General features: G+C 36.5%; 2 protein-coding genes across 9 annotated transcripts in view; one reads left to right on the top strand and one right to left on the bottom strand.

The window, feature by feature from the left end:
* Window positions 1-20,180, bottom strand: part of CHIC1 (cysteine rich hydrophobic domain 1) — a 66,515-nt gene extending 46,335 nt beyond the window's left edge. For all 5 annotated transcript variants that reach the window (XM_059157281.1, XM_059157283.1, XM_059157282.1 and 2 more), the window contains exons 1-2: window positions 19,740-20,180; window positions 8,116-8,170 (exon numbers count right to left, since the gene is read on the bottom strand). In XM_059157281.1, coding sequence (XP_059013264.1) covers window positions 8,116-8,170; window positions 19,740-20,014 — 330 coding nt within the window. In that variant the 5' untranslated portion in view covers window positions 20,015-20,180. The remainder of the gene's footprint in view (window positions 1-8,115; window positions 8,171-19,739) is intronic.
* Window positions 19,939-22,097, top strand: part of LOC131821291 (uncharacterized) — a 41,000-nt gene continuing 38,841 nt past the window's right edge. For 2 of the 4 annotated variants that reach the window (XR_009349869.1, XM_059157286.1), the window contains exons 1-2: window positions 19,939-20,081; window positions 20,966-21,098. The gene's annotated coding sequence lies outside the window, so the exon portion shown is untranslated. The remainder of the gene's footprint in view (window positions 20,082-20,965; window positions 21,099-22,097) is intronic. The other 2 variants (XM_059157287.1, XM_059157288.1) reach the window with 2 other exon arrangements.

Raw genomic sequence — 22,097 nt, 5'->3', positions numbered from 1 at the left:
TCCAGAACAGATGACATCCTAGGTCACAAATCAGGTCTCAACTGATACCAGAAGATTGGGATCATTCCATGCATATTTTCAGACCATAATGCTCTGAAGCTAGAACTTAATCACAAGAGTAAAGTTGGAAAGAACTCAAATGCAAGGAGGCTAAGGAGCATCCTACTAAAGAATGAATGGGTCAACCAAGAAATTAAAGAAGAATTTAAAAAAATTCACGGAAACAAATGATAATGAAAACATAACTGTTCAAAATCTGTGGGACACAGTAAAGGCGGTCTTAAAAGGAACATATATAGCGATATAAGCCTTTATCAAGAAACAAGAATGGTCTCAAGTACACAACATAACCCTACACCTAAAAGAAAGAGAAAGAACAGCAAAGAAAGCCCAAACCCAGCAGGAGAAGAGAAATAATAACGATCAGAGCAGAAATCAATGAAATAGAAACCATAAGGACAGTAGAACAGATCAATGAAACTAGGATCTGATTCTTTGAACGAATTAATAAAATTGATAAGCCCCTGGCCAGACTTATCAAAAAGAAAAGAGAATAAATAAATAAAATCATGAATGAAAGAGGAGAGATTACAACCAACACCAAAGAAATACAATTATAAGAACATATTATGAGCAACTATATGCCAGCAAATTTGACAATTTGGAAGGAATGGATGCATTCCTACAGTCATATAAACTACCACAACTGAAACAGAAAACCTGAACAGACCCATAACCAGTAAGGAGATTGAAGCAGTCATCAAAAATCTCCCAACAAACAAGAGCCCAAGGCCAGACAGCTTCCCGGGAGAATTCTACCAAACATTTAAAGAAGAATTAATACCTATTCTCCTGAAACTTTTCTAAAAAATAGAAATAGAAGGAAAACTTCCAAAGTCATTTTATGAGGACAGCATTACCTTGATCTCCAAATCAGACAAAGACCCCACCAAAAAGGAGAATAACAGACCAATATCCTTGATGAACACAGATGCAAAAATTCTCACCAAAATACTAGCCAATAGGGTACAATAGTTCATTGAAAGGATTATTCACTATGACCAAGTGGGATTTATTCCTGGGCTGCAAGTTTGATTCAACATCCACAAATCAATCAATGTGATACAATATATTAATAAAGAACAAGAATCACAGGATATTCTCAATAGATGCTGAATAAGCATTTGACAAAGTACAGCATTCTTTCTTGATCAAAACTCCTCAAAGTGTAGGGATAGAGGGTACATACCTCAATATCATCGAAGCCATCTATGAAAAACCCACAGTGAATACCACTCGCAATGGGGAAAAACTGAGAGCTTTCCCCCTATGGTCAGGAACACAGCAGGGATGTCCACTATCACCACTACTATTCAATGTAATACTAGAAGTCCTAGCCTCGGCAATCAGTCAAAAAGAAATAAAAGGCAAAGAAGAGGTCAAACTCTCACTCTTTGCAGATGATATGATACTTTATGTGGAAAACCCAAAAGACTCCACTCCAAAACTTCTAGAATTCATACAGGAATTCAACAAAGTGTCAGGATATTAAAGCAATGCACAGAAGTCAGCTGCATTTCTATATACCATCAGCAAGATAGAAGAAAGAGACATTAAGGAGTCAATCCCATTTACAATTGCATCCCAAACCATAAGATACCTAGGAATAAACCTAACCAAAGAGGCTAAGAATCTGCACTCAGAAAACTATCAAGTACTCATGAAAGACATTGATGAAGACACAAATAAATGGAAAAACGTTCCATGCTCATGGATTGGAAGAACAAATATTGTGAAAATGTCTATGCTACCTAAAGCAATCTACACATTTAATGCAATCCCTATCAAAATACCACCAATTTTTTTCAAAGAAATGGAACAAATAACCCTAAAATTTATATGGAACCAGAAAAGACCCCAAATGGCCAGAGGAATGTTGAAAAAGAAAACCAAAGTTGGTGGCATCACAATTCACATATCAAGCTCTACTACAAAGCTGTAGTCATTAAAACAGTATGGCACTGGCACAGAAACAGACACATACATCAGTGGAACAGAATAGAGCCCAGAAATAGACCCTCAAGTCTACGGTCAACTAATCTTTGGCAAAGCAGAAAAGAATTCCCAATGGAAAAAACCAGTCTCTTCAACAATGGTGTTGGGAATATTGGACAGTCACAGGCAGAAGAGTACAACTGGACCATTTCCTTAAATGACACACAAAAATAGACTCAAAATGGATGAAAGACCTCAATGTGAGACAGGAATCCATCAAAATTCTTGAGGAGAACACAGGCAGCAACCTTGTTGACCTCAGCTGCAGCAGCTTCTTCCAGAAACACTACCAAAGGCAAGGGAAGCAAGGGCAAAAATGAACTATTGGGACTTCATCAAGATCAAAAGTTTTTGCATAGCAAAAGAAATGGTCAACAAAACCAAAAGACAACTGACAGAATGGGAGAAGATATTCACAAGTGACATATCAGATAAAGGGCTAGTATCCAAAATCTATAAAGAACTTATCAAACTCAACACCCAAAGAACAAATAATCCAACCAAGAAACGGGCAGCAGATATGAACAGACATTTTGGCAAAGACATCCAGATAGCCAACAGACACATGAAAATGTGCTCAACATTACTCAGCATCAGGGAAATTTACAAATCAAAACCACAATGAGATACCACCTCACACAAGTCAGAATGGCTAAAATTAACAAGTCAGGAAACAACAGATGTTGGAGAGGGTGCAGCGAAAGGGGAATGCAAGCTGGTGCAGCCACTCTGGAAAACAGCATGGAGGCTTCTCAAAAAGTTGGAAGTAGAGCTACCCTATGAGCCAGCAATTGTACTACTGGGTATTTACCCTAAGGATGCAAATGTACTGATCCAAAGGGGCACGTGCACCCAAATGTTTACAGCAGCAATTTCTACAATAGCCAAACTATGGAAAGAGCCGAGCTGTCCATCAAGAGATGAATGGATAAAGAAGATGTGGTGTGTGTATGTGTGTGTGTATATAAATGTATACACACACACATACACACACAATGCAGCCATCAAAAGAAATGAAAATCTTGCCATTTGCTATGATGTGGATGGAACTAGAGGGTATTATGCTGAGTGAAATAAGTCAATAAGAGAGACAATTATCATATTATCTCTCTGGTATGAGGAATCTGAGAGGCAGAGTGGAGAGTTTGGGGCGTAGGGAAGGAAAAAAATGAAAACAAGATGGGATCGGGAGGGAGACAAACTATAAGAGACTCTTAATCTTACAAAACAGACTGAGGGTTGCTGGGGGGAGGTGGTGCTGGAGAGGGTGGTTGGGTTATGTACATTGGGGAGGGTATGTGATATAGTGAGTACTGTGAAGTGTGTAAGCCTGACATTTCACAGACCTGCACCCCTGAGGAAAATAATACATTATATGTTAATAAAAATAATTAATAAAAAAAGAAAGAGCATTTTACATCAGAAAAAAAAACAATGCCAAGTTGCTATCTCAAGATTTACCTCTCAGTGATACTCAACTTCTTTTTCCTAGTCAATCACTGAGCAATGAAATAGAAATTAAAATAAGGAAAATATATTTATATATTTAGCTCTAATCTGTAATATAACATTACTATAAATTCTCTTTAAATTGTGTATCTAGAAACACTAATATATTTTTAAAATATGGTAAGTTTTATATAAACTAATATAATTCATAAAATTATTAAATCTGTGCACTTACAAATTTAAGTGCTTATAACTAGAATTTAAATTTTTATTTAAAAAGTAAAATTTTTACTTAGAGTATTTATTTAGAAGTGTATAAGCACAGACAAAAAAAATAAAAATAAAGAGCAAGGCTAAGGCCAGAAACCAATCAGCTGAAAAGGTAAAACGTGCTTTTTGTTTTAAAATATTGTGAATAAAATATATGCCAAGATATATAAAATTTATTATAAAATTTCTTTTATTACATGCTTCTGGAAATAAATAAACAAAACTTTTAAAAGAATGTAGCAATTTTCCTTCTTTCTTGCCAATACTTTCCACCTTTAACACATAATCGTGTCAATTATTACTTTGTCACCATGATTAAACTATAAACTACTATACTGAAGTTACTAAAAATGAGAATTCAAATTTTTTGAAGTCATAAGATAAATACATTGAAAGGAAAACTACTAGAATTTCAAAAAACAAAATAAAACCTTCATTTTGCCTTTAAAAGGAGGCCAGGATTGTCTTTGGAAAGAAAATCTGTGTTTGAATAACAGTAAAGTCTTAAAACAGATAAGGACATAGTAAATGAGAATTGGTTAACTCCTGATTTAAACATTGTGAAAATAATGTTTAGTTAACTGTATGTTACTCATTTACTTCCATATAATTGAGTATCTTTAGTAATGAAAGTTAGATGGAAGCCTTTTACTTTCTAGCTAAATGGCAGGTTATAAAGAAACACTGAATTCCTTTTGACTTTCTTGAAAAGAAAAAGAAAGCCACATCATAAAGGTGGGGGAAAGAGTGATAATATTTTATAACAGGATGCAAGAGACTGCAAACAAGAAAATATAAGCAAAACCCAGCAAGACTGTTTTGCCTCCTTCAATCATGGGGAACACAACCCTATCAATCACTTGTCATATTTGATCACAATAGTAGTGGTCGATTTTATGGCTTAGATTTCCCCCAATATCACACACTAATCTCCCCATAATACCATTTAATTGTTCTAAGCTGAGGGCCAGAAGCTTTCATTTCTTTTCCAAAGTACTGTAGTTCTTTCATTTTCTGGTCACCAGAATCTGCGGTACACACCTGCTTGATATATCTTATCATGACAGGAAGACTTATCATTAGTAAAATGGCTAAAACAATCTTTTCTGCACTTAATATAGAAGGTTATCTTTTTATTTGTATTAGAAGCATTAACATATAAGCACAAAATTAATACTGAGCCATGAATCTTGTCAAAATGGCTTTTTACGTTTTCAGAATTAATTCTGTGCAGTTTTGCTTAGTTTAGGCATAAAAGCTATTTAGAATCCCATTCATGCCAGAAGACTGATTTTTTATTTTTTATTTTTTTATTTTATTTTTTTTTTTTTTAGAAGACTGATTTTTTAAAAGGTAGATTTATTTTTCTATTTTAAAGACTGCATTTGTTCATTTTAAAATATTTTACACAAAGGCTGTTAAGTTTGGAATTCAGACCTTCCTTTTTCCTTTTTTTTCTGGTTAATGTAATTCTTCTTGCCTCTTCCCCCAGTTATTAGAGAAGCATTTGGATAATTCATAATAACCTATACAATTACAACAGTGCCTACTGGACAAAAATTGTCTCATTAAAGAGAAAAGTGAATAAAATTAATGTTACCACCATGTGGCTTTTAAAATCAGACTTTCAGAATTCCTGTTGGTGATGTTTTCATCACTAAAAACTAAACTAAGAAAAAAATCACGGTATCATTTATGCCTCATTTAATAATGAGAAATCCTGTCCACTTAAAGTAATGCACATTAGAATACCCAATCATTGATATGTGCTATAGAAATGGTCACCTGAAAAGAAAGGATATCTTTAAAAATAGCTCATATCCAGATTGCAGCTTAATATTCTTACTCTAGTTTAAAAAGACTGTACTACCTTTTTCAATGATGGAGCTTTTAGTTTTAAAAGGCTTGGAAAGAAATATTCTAAGTATTCCTTGAGCGTATAAAACCAGCCCATTTCAAAGATGGATACATTTTATGCCTGTAAATTCTAGGCACGGGCATTTTTTTTTGATTATTCATTTTCTAGAAATCCTTGGACTTGTAATTCAAACTTTTAAAAAACAAACTAGCAATAAAACTTAATATAACTGCCCAGAAAACACATGCAGCAGCACCAGGGAAACACAAAGCACAAGTTTTCCCTTGGAGATGTTTTAGTTCACATTCTCTTTAATACTGAATTTGTCATCTTTCCACAAACACATTATTATTCAAAGGGTTTTTCTACAGCTATTTTTTTTCTTTTGGAGAAAACATATATGAAAATTCATATAAAACAAATCTAAGTTTGAACTGCTGCTTCAGTTGGCAAATTATTCTAAATGATCAGGATAGGAAGGTAGAACATTCTAGAGAGTGAGGCCAAAACATCAAACCAGAGGGCTCTTTGTACCCTAAAAGTGTAAATGGACATATATCTTCTGTTAACTTAGCCAGGGACTATTTCCACTTGCTTATTATATAGAATGATTTGACAGTATACATAAGGAGAGAGAAAAGGTCAACAGTTTAAAAATGAGAGATTACTGGTGGGATCAGTCAATAAACTGTTACTCAGATAAAGAATATAAAAGTAGAAAAAGCAATTAAAAATTGAAAGCTGGTAAGAAAAAATTGGAGAAATAATCAGGATGAAACTGGGATACACTGGTGGGGAAAAAAACCTTACATTGGGAAGCTAGTAAGTACCTGACAATATACTCGAAGTTTTACATATGTTCTTTCATTTAATCCTTACAATAACAAATGAAGTACTAGTCACGTAAAAACTGAGGCTCAAAGAAGTGGCTCTCTCAAGGCCACAAAGACAGTAAGTGATAGACCTTGTATTCCAACCCAGATCTGATTTCAAAGTTTAACTACTCTATACTGTCTCTAGCTAGCTCCCATTTTTCATGGGGTAAAGGAAGCAAATAAAGTATAAAATATCTTTCAGGGATAAATCAAATAGAATTTCTTACAATTCTAGTGACAACTCCTGTGAAAAGAAATAGCTCTGCTGTCTTTTGCTCCCTACCGACCTCTGAATAATGCTCTGAGATTAGGCCAAAAGTGAAAAGCAAGCAGCTAGAAAATGTATCATGACAAAAAGGAGCCAATATTAGATGCATTTTATCCCATTCTCAGAGTGTAGAATGAGCAGACAAATTAAAGAAAATTCAGGTTTGAATAGGTAACACAGTGACATGGTTCAAAAATCAAAATAATACTAAATACCAAAATACCAAAAATGGTCTTATCCTTACCCTTGCCTCCATCTATCTCATTCCCCTTCTCCTATCAAGGTCACCACTTTTATTTAGTTCCATGTGCAGTCTTCTAGAATTTCTTTATACAATTAATAATGTGCTTATTTCTCCCCTTTATTACACATACTGTAGACAAGGATTTGTACCTTGCTTTTCTCATTAACATTATCACAAAATTTAACAATAAATTGCATAAAGGCCCTTTAGGGAATGGAATGATTTTAAAATCTGACCAAATCTATACTGACAAGTAGCATTGTTCTAGTAATAAAATTGTACAGAATAGTATTAAATTACAGGTTTCAAAATACAAAAAGTTAATTTCTTTTATCCCCAAGTCATCATTTCACCTATCTAGCATTCACCTATTAACCATTTGGAAATTACTGAGTATTTTGTAATATAATGGCTTTTCTCTTTCTTTTGTATTTCCTCAAGTAACAAACATGTGTAAGCAACTTTTTGCCTTAGTCAAAGCCTTTTTCTTTGGGCCTATAAGTTAGTATTACTGTTGTAAGATAATTTTCTAAACATAGTCTCAAATCCTAAAAAGTCTTTGAATACTGAACCTGAAGTGTGAAGATACCGTGGAATGTAGAGGAACCAGGGAACAGAAAAGTAGTAATTTATTGCAGCAAGTCCAATTTTAGAAACTCAAACGATTTAAAAGGTAGAAAAATGTCTGACCAAACACTTGATTCTTTTGATGTATAACAAATCATACTGTAGGACACTTTTAAAAATAATAGAGTGATACAAAGTTAAACAATGATAACTTTGTTAACTCTAAAGAACACTGGGATTAGGGACCTAAATGAAAACAATTATAGCTACTAGTGCTGAGAATAAAGGTCAAAATTGGAAAAACTGAACAGATAAGCAATTAATAGCTGGCATTAATGGACAGTGAACAAGATAAATGGTCATAGGCTAGCAGTCATGGTGACAGCTTTGTCAGTAATGACACAGCTTCCAAGTACCCTGGCCTCTTGTTATTATCAATACCAGGGAGCCAAAGTATTTGTCATAATACTGAATAAACTATAAAACAATGCTTTTAGAATTGAAAAATTCAAAGCAAACTCTCACTTACCTTCCCTGTTAGAACTGAGGGAAATTCAGTATCAAACTTGTTGCTCAAGCCAAACCTTAAAAACAAAGAACAAAATATATTCTACCCAGCATATTTAACTCTTTACCCTCTCCCTTTTTAACTAACAAAGGCTTGCATTTTTTGTTTGATGTTGTGATTTAAAAATGTGTCCTAAAAATAATGTTATGGTATTTATAGAAAACAAATCTTTGACTATTAATATGAATTAATAGTAAAAGAAACTTATGGTGCAAATGTTAAAGTGGTATTCTAATTACATCCATGCATGATATGGGATTAAATAACAAATTAGAGCTGGAAACAAGATTTTTGACTTTAATGTTTCTGTTAAAACCCATTTTAGTTGATAACTTTTATTTTAAAAAATTTTTTTTAATATTTTATTTTATTTATTTGACAGAGAGATCACAAGTAGGCAGAGAGGCAGGCAGAGAGAGAGGAAGAGAAGCAGGCCCCCCGCAGAGCAGAGAGCCCGACATGGGGCTTGATCCCAGGACCCTGGGATCATGACCTGAGCTGAAGGCAGAGGTTTTAACCCACTGAGCCACCCAGGTGCCCCTAGTTGATAACTTTTAAAACTGGCTGGTAGTACGTAGGAGTGGATAATACTATTCTTTCTACTTTTATGCATATATGAAAATTTTCCTAATAAAGACTAATATAACCTTTGGAGCTGTAGCTCAAAAACTTATGATCAGTTAGTATTCAGATACTCAAAGGTTGATCTTTATGAATGGCTTTCATGTATATGCTAAACTTGTTTTCAGAAAACAGGTCTCAGCCTTGAAAGCTCTGACTCAAGTAAGCTCATTGAAATCTGTTTTCAGAAGTCAAGATGAATTTTATGAGCCTTCAATCACCTACTAGAAGAGATATCACAAAGGTCACGTCCTGCATATCATCCTGTATACCATCTTCAGATGACATACCATAGTAACTATAATTTTACAGTGTAGTGTAGTATAGTAAGTAGATGATGGGTTGTAAGAAAAAATTAAAAAACAAAACAAAACAGGAATATTTACTGAGAATTCTTGGTGAGGTAGGCAATAAAGTAACAATTTACCATGGGTTAGACACTGTGCTAGATAAATATGTTACTTCTGAAGTTTACAACCCGGAAAGAGTAGTACTGTCATCGCCCTCTTAAAGACAAGGAAGCTGACACTCAGAAATTTTTTTTTTCAAAAAGTAACTAAAAGACTTGCACAAAGTCATATATCTAGTAAGGTGGGGAGGACCAAAATTCAAATGCTGATCCCTAAGTTCTTTCTGTCCTGTACTCAGCTTTTTGCAAGCAGAAACTATGACTTATTTATCTTTTTGCTTAGTAGCATAAAGTAATCTAGTAGGTATTTAATAGAAGTTTGTTTAATAATAAGCTACAATACTGTTTGATTCGACTGATTTATGGCCCTTTAGTCTTATGGTCACATTAAAGACATGTAAGAATCCAAATGTCCTATTAAAACTATGTGGGAATAACATTCTCCTTGTATCATTTATGCTAATGGCTCCTTTTCTGGAACATAAGCACATCTTAAACACAAAAATTCTCTACACTTAGCAGCTAGTAGCAAGGTACACATCTGTGTGTGTGTGTGTGTGTGTGTGTGTGTGTGTGTACACTCTGTGTATTTAAAATGTATTTTTAAACAACAAATTCTATGTTTTAAGATAGTTGGGACAATTAATTAGCAACCACAAAAAGATCTTAACTTCATTTAAAAATACTTAATTACTTCTCTAGGTATCAGTATATGTAATGAGAACATAATATTCTCATAATAATGTTTCCTTATAAGTCTATACCTGGACACAGGATACAGCCAAACTGGAAAATAAGATAGTATAGGGGCGCCTGGGTGGCTCAGTGAGTTAAGCCTCTGTCTTCGGCTCAGGTCATGATCTCAGGGTGCTGGAATCGAACCCCACATCAGGCTTTCTGCTCAGTGGGGAGCCTGCGTCCCCCTCTCTGCCTGCCTCTCTACCTACTTGTGATCTCTATAAAATAAATAAATAAAATCTTAAAAAAAATAAGACAGTATATCCCATACATGAATTTTTATGGAAAATTTCATGTGCTCTTTGAGAAACTGACACTTCAGTATTAAATATATATTTGCAACTCAGCATTCAATAACATGACCAATATATAAGAGAGCAAGAAACGTCCTTCATTTCAGTTATATGTAGCTAAATAGTGATCTCATCACTATCTAAAAGGTAGAAAAACGTCTAACCAAACATTTGATTCTTTTGATGTGTAAAAGATGATCTCAAGAAGATATAATTTAATTCATTATTCTACAAGGAGTAAATTCTTATTGTGTAACACAGTAACAGATAATAGGTTTCATTTTTAAAAGGAGACATTATACACTTTAAAGTAGAGCTCTATTTCCATATCTTGTCTAAATGCCTTTTGGATGCAATGTCAATAACATGTTCTTGATTTAGAGTCTGGGAAGATGGCAAAGTAGGAGGATCCCAAGTCCACCTCATTCCACAGATACACCCTAGATAACAGCCATACCAGTGCAATGAACACAGAAAACCACCCAAAGACTGCACAGCAGACTTTCCAGTTAACTGAAGAGAACAAGTCACACAAAGGGGAGGAAGTATAGAAACATGGTCAGGACTCAAGCTCCTGGTGACACTAACCACAAATGGAAGGGACATCACAAGCACTGAGAAGGGAGAGGAGCAGACCCCCACCAACCCCAACCACCACCCACCCCAGGAACCTGGACTTGGAAGACAAGTCCCCATAATATTTGGCTTTGAAATGCAGTAGGGCTTAACTCTGGGTAAAAATCAGCAGGCTTATGGGGCACCTGGGTGGCTCAGTCTGTTCAGTATCCAACTCTTGATTTCAGCTTAGGTCATGATCTCAGGGTTGTAAGACTGAGTCCCACATTGGGCTCCATGCTCAGCATGGAACCTGCTTAAGATTCTCTCTCTCCCTCTGCCCCTCCCCTTGCACATGTGCGCGTGCTCTCTCTCTCTCTCTTAAAAAAATAAATTTAAAAAAAATCAGCAGGATTAGCTCTTGGAGAGCCAGAGAGCAACAGGAAATTAAGCCCTTAAAGAGACAGCCTAACAAACAATACTGCTAGATAAAAGCATTGAAACAAAAATTTAAAAAGGGTCTGGGTATACAGAAAGGAGATTTATTTACTAATCTCAGAATGTGTGCTGGAGGGGCAGGGATCTTTAGGAGACTTCTTCAAAAACAAAAGAGCTTGTGGGTGCCAACCCTACCTCCATCCTATCCCCAGCCTATCCCCAGCCTAGATATCAGGACACCTGCAGGAACCAGGGAGAACACTCTCCACCTACCTTGCTAACACCACACACACTGCTTCTGTGTTCTCCTGTGAATCTACCCCATCCAACCTACCCCACTAGGCACCCATCTGTCCAAAGCAGCTCCTGGCACATTTTATCCTGAAAGCAGCCCTGGCAAGGACCAGCACCACTTCAAAATGACTCCTGCCTGAGGAGAGGGGAAGATAAACCACATACTAGTTCAACGGTAGCCCCAGCTTTGCTATTCTCTTTGCATTTACCACTGAGCAAGTGAACTTTCTTGTTTCCATTTCCTTATTATTCCCTCCTTTCTTAACTGTTTATAATTTCCCTTATAATGCTGTCACTTTTCTGAAAACAATCTCTCACTGAGTAAATTTATTCAGAAAGACAAGTTCATCATGTCTTATTTATTGCCAATTATATATTCTCTTCCTAGAACATTTTCCCTTTACTTTGCAGCTTTGTCACACTGTTTGATCACTCCCTAACACTCTCTCATCCTTCTACTCTCCTCTAACTTTCTTGCATTTTCCAAAAATTTGGCTTTTAGTCATCTGCTTGTCTTTCTACGTAAACTTTAACAGTCCCTCTTTGTTTAGTAGCTTTGACCCTTCTATGCTGATTACCACCAAATCTGTATCTCTAGTTCTACATTTTCCAGTATTCTTTGATCTCTAATTGCATACTAAAAATTTCGATTTCAGTATCTTACCAAAAACAATACCATCTCAAGTAAAACATGTCTAAAATTAAATGTTATCTCTTTATTGGAAACAAGCCTCCCCCCTTCAAATTTTTCATATCTATCAATGACACATTGATTCTCTTTAACCTAGACCTTGGTTTTGGTTTTGCACCTTCCCTCCCTTATTTTTTGCACCGTGCTTGCTCTGAGGTGGCACCAAATCCTGATATTTGTTCCTTTGAAATAATTCTCATAATGATTCCTTCCCTTCCACTGCAACAGCCATATTGGCTATTGTCTTTGCTCAGGTGGTTCCTCTTGCTTCCCTTCCCTAGTTTAAATCCTATGCAATCTTCAAGGCTCAAGTCAAGTCCCAACCACTGCTGTAATACCACCAATGTTCAAGCTTTTATGGATTTCCTTTTTTCTCTAAATGCTCACAGCTGTTTCTAATCTGTACTATATAATTCGATAGCTAATAAAATATTTCCCATTATTCTTTGCTGCTCTATTGCTATAGAGATATCTTGAAAGCAATTTTCCTGTTAGTTTTATAAAGCAAGGTTTATACTTCACTTTTCTCCTGTATTTTTCATAGTGCATACACCAGTGCTCAAGTTCTCAATATATACTTGCTATATTCACATTACCAATATTCTTCAATATAAAAAGGGATTATCTTTTCTAAAATATAAAAAGTATATTAAATATGGTAAGGAAGGTGTCATTTTACTTTTTAAAATACTCCTTTAACATGTGTATGTATGTATGTGAATGCATACACACATTTTCAAAAGTTATAAATATAGGCAAACTAGTCTTGATATACTCTCAGAATTTTGGCCAAAAGGCAGTAACAATCCGATTCTTGCCTACCAGAGATTTCTTTTATCTTTTTTCATTAGAAACTCAGCATTTAAAAAAAATACTTAACTCAAATAACCTTGGGCATACATTTCACTTTATAGCTACTAGGAAAATGTTGAAATGGCTGCTGCTGAATAAACACCTCAGCTCTGTTTCATAAACAAACTATTAAGAACTGTGAATCCACAGAGGTTAGACAAAATCACCTACCCATTATTGATTAGTGATAAGCATTAGCCAGGATGTGGGGATTTTCCAGCATTAGATAAATGAACACTTGGGAACTTCTCGCACTGTCCATTTTATCAACTTCATTAAATATAGAGCCTATTCTGTGTTTGAAGCTGTCCTAGCTCATGGTTCCTAATGACTGCATTTTATCTGTCAAGTGTCTTCAAATTTTTAATTTCTTGGATGATTCTTTGGAGTAAAGGAAACTGAGAAAGATGGGTGGGTCCTCTTAGTTGCTCTTCCCTTCTCTCTCCCTCCCCACATCCTCATTGCTTTTAATCTTTTTGGAAATGGCTACACACCAGACTTTGAAAACCTTATACAAATGAAAGCTTATATGTTCAGGTTGCTTAAAAAAACAGATAAAACAAGTAAAATTCTGCCATTAAGAAACATGATTTTACTAGAAAACTATGTACTTACAGTAATAATTCTTTAGTGTATACATTGAACTTTATTTACTATACCATGAAAAAGAAAAGTTTATGCTATGAAATTCAAAGATATTTTCAAAAATATTATAGTTAAATCTCTTTAATATTTTATATGAAAATAATCATGTCTTGCCACACTGTAAAATAGCAAGTTACCATAGCTTCCCCATTCTAAAATCTTATAAAATATTTACCTTATACAAACACATATTAACAATGCATCACTGTAATTCCTCAAAGACAATTGTTTATAGAAAAGGCACTCCATTAACTGACCTGAGAAGTATCAATAATTATAGTCTAAGTATAATAATTGCTGTCCAACTTTTTGGAGAAATACACTGTTTGGCAAACTTGGCCATCTTTTTCCCATCTTTTTCAATTCTATATGGAATAACTTTAGCTCTTATAGATTAATTTTAGTGAGACAATTTTATAAGAACTGGTAACCTATCATCTCTACTAACTTCTATACAGATCTACTATGAAGGGTAAATATCTGTATGTTCATTTTTTTAAAAGATTTTATTTATTTGAGACAGAGAGAGAATGGGTACACAAATGGGTGACAGGGGAAGAAGGGGCAGAAGGAGAGAGAGAAGCAGACTCCCCTCTGAGCAGGGAGCCCAATGCGGGGCTTGATCCCAGGACCCCAAGATGATGACCTTATTCGAAGGCAGATGCTTAACTGACTGAGCCACCCAGGCACCCCTGTATGTTTCAAGTACTATAAAGAGTGTGACAGGGTGCCTGGGTGGCTCAGTTGGTTAAGCGACTGCCTTCATCTCAGGTCATGATCCTGGAGTCCTACCTCAGGCTTCCTGCTTAGTGGGGAGTCGGCTTCTCTCTTTGACCCTCCCCCTTCTCGTGCTTTTTCTCTCTCTCAAATAAACAAATAAAATCTTTAAAAACAGAGTGTGATAATACCTATAAATAAAGATCTCATGAGATATAATTATCCTTGTATGTATTTCAATACATTGGATCCAAATACTTATCCTAGAAACACTAAGAAGAAAAGTGGTAGATATTAAGTTATATCACTCCGATGTATAGTATTTCTAAAACACTTAGTATTTCCAAGAGGCATTTTATTGTGTCTGTTTCTATAAACTCAAAACTGTAGAGTTAATTTTGCCGTATATTTTTTCAATTTGGAAAAAAATCCCCAAATATCCATTCATCCTCATCATCTTAGAATTGGAATTACAATTAGTATGGTTAGCCCATTCTATTTCTTAAAAAATTATAATTTGTTCCATGTTAAAAGATTAGCATCTTTTAAAAGTAACTAGAAAGCCAATATGTTAAGATGATAGAAATAGGGGTATTCTGATGCCTTAACAAAGATATCAGAGGTAAGTCCATGTCATAATCCTCATCACTGGGACTCGTGATATTACTGTACCCATATTGATCTTTGCTCAGAATCAGAAGTACTCTCCACAGCATGATTCAAGTAACCCGTATTTGTCGAGGGCCTAAAATACAGCATACATTATGGTAGGAATACTGAGTGTTACTAAAGTGAACCAATATTCCTTCAACTCACTTTTACTGATTGTCTACTTCAGGCAAGCACTGTGCTAGGACATGAAGATTCAGAGGGCAGTAAAAATTGTTACTACTATTGCAGGTTACAATTTAGTGGGGGCAGAGAAGACTTGCAGGAGGTGGTGACATATGGAGAGCTGGGGTAAGGGCAGTGGGTACTGGAATTCTAGGTGGAGGTCCCAGCTTGAGCAAAGGAAAAGAAATAAGAAATAGCATGCTAGGAACAGGAAAATATAAGCCATAAGGGGAAATGTCAGCAGATTAGGCTGATAGATAGGCAGGGTACAGTTCTTTATGCAATGTTAGGGAGCTTAGATTCTATCCTGTGGATAAAGGGAAAATCACAGAATAGTCTTGGGCAGTAAAATGGCATCTCAATCTAGCAGCAGGCTGGGGAATGGATGTGAAGTTGACAAGGATGAAGACAAGTTGATTGGTTAGGGTGGTGAAAGGGGCTCGAATCAAGCAAGTGCTGGTAGGGAGGAAAAGAAGAAATTTTTAGGACATATATTATTAATACTTGCTGATAAATGTAAGTGAGAAAGAGGAACCAAGGATTAATAATGAGATACGTGGAAGTACACTGAACTGAGATGGAAAACAGAAACAGGAGGCCTTTTTTTTTTTTTTTTTTTTTTGAGGGGTTGGGATGGAGGCATAAGGGATTGGTTGGGGGGGTTAAATTCTGTTTTGAATATGCAGAATTTAAGATGACAGTGGGCTGTCAGGTGAGGAAGCCCAGGTGAAAGTCTCAGCAAAGTGTGGCACAGAGATAAATATTTGGGAGATGTCAGATAATTGAAACCATGAGAATCACGATGAGATCATCTAGGCAGAATAGGGAATGAGAAGAGTAATAGGTTGAGAACAAAACCTCAGAGACCACTGGTATTCAAGGGTCAAAAGAGTAAGAGGAGTCCATGAATGAGAGTTAAATAATTGCCAGAAAAATACAGGAGACCCAGGAGAGTGAAGTGGCCAAGGAATTCCTAGGTTTGTTTGACTGGCAAAATGTTTTAACTTCAGAATTTAAATTCCTTTAGGCAAAACATATACTACCTTCTAGTTCAACTGAGACCCCATTACTCATGGTGCACCATTTTCTGTGACCTCTATTACCTCTGAAGGTGTGTGCGTTTGCGACCCCGAGAATATAAGCCTCCAAATAAGAGGGAGTTGTTATAAGTGTCATATACAGCATTGAAGACCAGAAAGAGAATGAAAAATGCCCATAAATGTAGCAACAAGAGGGTCATGGTGCTCTTAACAAGGCTAGTTCTTCCCCGCCCCTTGGGCTGTGGTCATGGTGGCAGAATCCAGGTTACAGAGGAGTGAAAAGGAAATAGGTATGGTGACTGTAGCTACTCTTAAGAAATCTGGAGAGGAAAGGAAGAAGGACAAGACAGTAGCTAAAGGGGAACATAGGTCTAGGAAAGCTTTGTCTTATTTTGTTTTTAAACAAAAAGAGAAACTATGAATATGTTTATAGGCTGATGCAGAGAGGTAATATTAGAGAGATGGGGCTACCTGATGGAGCAAGATTTGGGAGGCTGGAAAAGAAGGGTACAGAAAGTACAAGTGAAGCAGTGAACTTTGGACAAGTGAAAGAACTCTTTGACCTCTGAGGCTGGAAGAAGAGAGCATAAGAATTCAGATCTAATTAAGATCTAGTGCAGGTTTTTCAGCAGCAAAGTGACATGATTAAACTCTGTTTTAAGAAAATTAGTTTGGCACCAGTATGCGGAATGTACTGGAGTAGAAAGAAGTGGCAGACTGTGGCAATAATTCAAGCAGGAGTTGATGGCAACCTAAACTAGGGTGGTGCCAGCAGAAATAGAGAAAATGAAAAGTTTAATAGACATTTCAAATATATGATGATATAATTCTGGGATAGAGTGGCACTTGACAAGTAAGAGTTAAAATGACTTAAGGAGGGGTGCCTGGATGGCTCAGTCGTTAAGTGTCTGCTCAGGTCATGATCCCTGGGTCTTGGGATGGCCCCAGATTGGGCTTCCTGCTCTGCAAGGGGCCTGCTTCTCCCTATCCCACCACCCCTGCTTGTGTTTCTGCTCTCGCTATCTTTCTTGCTAATAAATAAAAATAAAATCTTTTAAAAAATGACTCAAGGATTTGAAATACTACCCCAGAAGATTAGAGTGGTGGTATCAGGATCAGAAACGCGGTAACTGGAATGCACAACCAATGTGGGGACGGAAAATGATGGCTTAAGATATACTGAGTTCGAACCAATGGTGCTCAAATTTTAAATTTAGAAAAGAAACAAAGTCCTCTATAGAATAGATGACTGCACAGAGAATGGAAAAAATAAGAGGTAGGAGAGAATAAGAAATATTTCATTCAGATAGGACAACTCTAACACTCACATGCCAGAAAAGAATTTAACAGAAGCTGATTATTTTAGATGTTTCAGAATTAGATTAACCATTTCATAAGGATCATACTTTACCTGATACCGCGAAAGTTTCACTACCATAGAAAGGCCAGTTTTTCAGATTCAATAAAACTTTCTCCTAAACATTTAACATTTTTCAGATCTCAGACATTTAAGATCAAATGTGCTTTTCAGTTGAGAGAATGTGTACAACACAACTAAATAATTTTCCAAACTATATACATTGGTTAGTGGTTCAAGTACTGGTTTGCGGCTTTTCAGGTTTTGGCTTCAGTTAATACCAATAGTTACTTCCAGCGTCACTACTTCACACTGCTAATTCAGAATTTTTAAGCTGGGTGGGACATTATAACTATCACAAGGCCCTAGATATGGCAAGTGTCAGCGCTTTGCTTTTAATTGAAAATAGGTTGATAAGTACTTCACCACGATTGTGTGAAAAGTACCACAAATAAGTTTCTATTAACTTAAATTCTGTTTCCTTGCTCCTCCTCTGTTTTCTGAGTGTTAGAAAATAAGGAGGGGGACGAATGTTGGGAATATAAAATTACAGACTGGAAAAAAACCCTTTTTCTGTTCAGTCATGTGAAATAATCTGCATGAAAGTAACCTTTGGTGCCAGAATCATAATTAGTTTGAGTAATAAATTGTCTCCCTAGTGATGAAAGGAATAAAAGTAAAATAGCACAGTAAGCTGGCATCTGATCATTGTAGACTATCTGCAAAACTCTTGGGCCAAGAAAAATTGTATTAAAATAATTGCCTAACCAAAAAGCTGGTCTAAAAATCTTCCTAAACTCTTCCACAATTTCAAAATCGTCCTTAATATATTTCATGCAAAGTTCACAAAAATATATTACAATCAAAATATTTCACATGTTAAAATTAAAAGCTAACATGATGGGGGAGGTGTTGCATACTATAATACATGATTTCTGATAATAGGAACTCAATTGAAAGTCGAAGGGACTAGGTGAGTCATTATCAAAATTAGAGGTAGTGATAGGAAAATGCAGGAAAAGACAGCATAGTTAAGAGGATGAACAAGATACACACTCAAACTTTCGAGCATATACAGCCCAAGCACATAAAAAAGAAAAAGCACTCTTCAAAGCGCGGAGAGCCATGAAAATTTTCTTTTGCTTTGCAACCTCTATGCTATGAGGTCTCTCCTTCTTTTATTTTCTCAAATATGATCCAAGACTTCAATTTTTAAAAAAGTCACTCTGCATAAGTTTTCAAAAAAAAAAAAATCAACCTCAGCTCCTGGGGGAATAATTTATGTAAGTATTTCATATCTGCATATTTAATGTTTGGGCATACAAAATCTCCTGTAAGTATCTTATCTCAGAGGTGAAAGGCTTTGGAAACCATTTACCCCACACCCCTCATTTTTACAGATGGAGAAATTAAGGCCCAGAAATAGGAAATAACCTGAGCAAGGTCACAGAGCCAGTAAGAAGCAAAACTGGGACTAAGTTCCAAGAGCCGTCACTCTCCATCTATTGCTCCTTTACATTACAACTACCTCTTAATCTGAACTTCTAATTGTGTGATATTTAATGAATGTCAGAATGAGTTATCAAGACATGGAAAGGATTATTATATTCATTCATATAAGTATTAGGAAGAATGGATGAAGGAATATGTGGGTGGGTGGATATTTTTTAATATTATTCACGAAACGGGTCATGTTTCTGTTTGGAAGAATCCAAGCCTAGGTCTTATAACATGTCACAGCAGTCACCGTGTTCCACTACACACCAGTCTTAGCAGCAAAGAATCCTCTGGTACATCCTGCAGTTTAAAGACTATTTACTTGCCAACATATACAGAAGCTCTACTCCAATCCCTCTGGTTCTCAAACCTCTAACCTCTCTATCCTATACTCACTCTTTACCCGATGTTGGTGCAACACATTTGCATTCTCCTCACTTCCTTTGCACGTTATCTCCCTCGGTTTCTCCATTTAGACCTGGTGTCCTTTTCTAACTGTATGCCTCAGTCATCCCTCCCCCACCCCACAAGCCCCTCGACCACCTTCTCATTTCTCTGTCGACAAATCTCAGCGTTTTCAAACCCCACGGCCCCTCTAGCTTACACAGTGATGTGGCCGGCGCCCCGCACCAATACAGGATCGGGGGCATATCTCCGCAGATGCTCCTCACTCACTACCCGAGGCGGGGGTGGTGTCTCCTCCTCTTCTTCCTCGTCCTCTTCTTCTTCCTCATCCTCCTCATCTTCCTCGTCGTCGTCGGGTCCCGATACCGACGACGACGACGACGGCGAGGACGACGACGTTGCCGCTTCTTCTTCCTCCTCCTCCAGTTCCGAGATGGTGTCGAACTCCGCCATGTTGGGCAGCAGGATGCTCATCACGTGACCTCTCGATCGCCGCCACCCTCACGGAGCAGAGTTTGAATCTGCAGAGGTGCTGTAAGAGGTGGGGGAACGAAAGGAAGAGAAAGAGGGAGGGGGTAGGGACAGGATTTGAGGAGATGCGCCTGCGTGTTGAGGCAGACGAGGTGGCGGGGGGGTTGGAGGCGGGGGCACGAAGGAGAGAGGAACAAAATCAATCTACGCTTGCGCGGCTCTAAAGGAAAGGGGGCGTTAGAGGTGAACTCCGGGGAATTATCGAGGCCCGGTCTGCAGGTTCTGTGCTTTACTACTCTTTGGACTTGCGCTGCTTGGAGTCGGAGGACGTATCTTCTGGCTTTATTTCCCATTAATTAGTCGTGGGTATTATTTTCCACACACACACCCCCACCCCCAGTGCAGGGAATGCATATTCTATAACGTGAGGTTAGAACTTTGCCCCAGATATCTCGAGGTATATACCAACCTCTTACGCATGTTTGTTCAGCATGACAGTTTAAATAAGACTTCTGCATCAGAATTTTGCCACCCTGGGAGGCATTTTTCATTAACATTTTACTGAAGAGGAAACTTTGTATTACTACTTCTACTCCTACTGTAATACTTAATAAAAGACTTAGTATCTGGGACCGTGCTAAGCACTCTTTGTGTATATCTCATTTAATACTTCAAAACTGCATGGGATATGTACCAGAATGATCTCACTTTAAAGATGGGAGACCTCGATGCACGGAGGATAGGTAACGTGCCCAAGGTCATGGAGTTATTAATGGCGGACCTGGTTTTAAACTTGGGAATCTTTTCTTTTTTCAAAAAGCCCAGTACTCTTAATCAAAGGGCCACCCTGCCTGACTTTGTTTGGAAAGGCTTTGTAGAGTGGTACCTTCTAGGCTGTTTCTTGAAAGGTGTTTGAAGTTTGGAGTTGTGTGTATTTTTTTTTTTTTTTAACAGGGAAGAAGGCCATGGACGGGGTGGAGGGAGCATTCCAACCTAAGGAAATATTAATTAATATTGTCCATCTTCCAGACACTGAGCTAATCTCTTTCATGTACAGTATCTTTTAACCCTTAAAAAATCCTATAAGGTAAGCATTATCGTATCTATTTTATAGCTGGCAAAACTGAGTCTCAGGAAGTTTAAGTAATTTGTGGTAACATTTTGTCTAAAAATTTTTATTTTAAATATTTTTTCCTATCTTCTCTATGCCCACAAAAATGTTGTAGGGATCACATATTTTGAGTTTCCAATCCATGTGTCAAACTATTTAATACTTAGCAGCAGCACAGAAATCCTTGTCATAGTTTGGGGATCATTAAGACAGTAAAGTCATATAGCTGCTTATTAATAAAACAAATCCTATAATCCAGGTATTTTAATATCAGCTTCACTGCTCTTTATGCTACACTACAGCTCCATTCCAATTTGATGGTGAGACTGAGGAAACAGACGTAACTGTACTTTATTTTTTTAAAGATTTATTCATTTATTTGAGAGAGAGAGAATGCGCAGAGGAAGGGGCAGAGGGAAAGAATCTTCAAGCAGACTCCAAGCTGAGTGTGGAGCCCAACATAGGACTCCATCCCATGACCCATGAGATCATGACCTGAGCTGGAACCAAGACTCAATCCCTTAACCAAGTGAGCCACTCAGGCACCTCATAATTGTACTTTAATTTAAGTATTACTTAATTTGACTATTACTCTAGTGGTATAGCAATATAAACAGAGCATTTAGGATGCATGAGGGGGGAAGAAATTAGTTTTATAGGCAGCACTGTTCAAACTATTATTATCAATAGGTTTGTGTTATTAAGGTGAAAAAAATGTTTTGTATTCAATACCTAATTTATTTAGAAACTTAAAAATTATGTTGCAACACTATCAATAAGCAACAAAAGTTAGTTTTTATACTATAGAGAACTTTACCTACTAATCTAAAATATTTTACAAGAGCCTTCTGATAGGACAGATACAATATATCTGCTTTACTTGGATATTAATAAAAACTTGTCATATGTCATTTATGGTAGTGAAATACTTTAGACTTAAGATCAAATCCACATTTCAGAGAAGTTCTTCCCTTT

Source organism: Mustela lutreola, chromosome X (assembly GCF_030435805.1).
Source record: "Mustela lutreola isolate mMusLut2 chromosome X, mMusLut2.pri, whole genome shotgun sequence".
In the NCBI taxonomy this organism is placed as follows: Eukaryota; Metazoa; Chordata; class Mammalia; order Carnivora; family Mustelidae; genus Mustela; species Mustela lutreola.
Note: the sequence above shows the minus strand (reverse complement) of the source record. Positions and strands in the feature narration are given on the sequence as shown.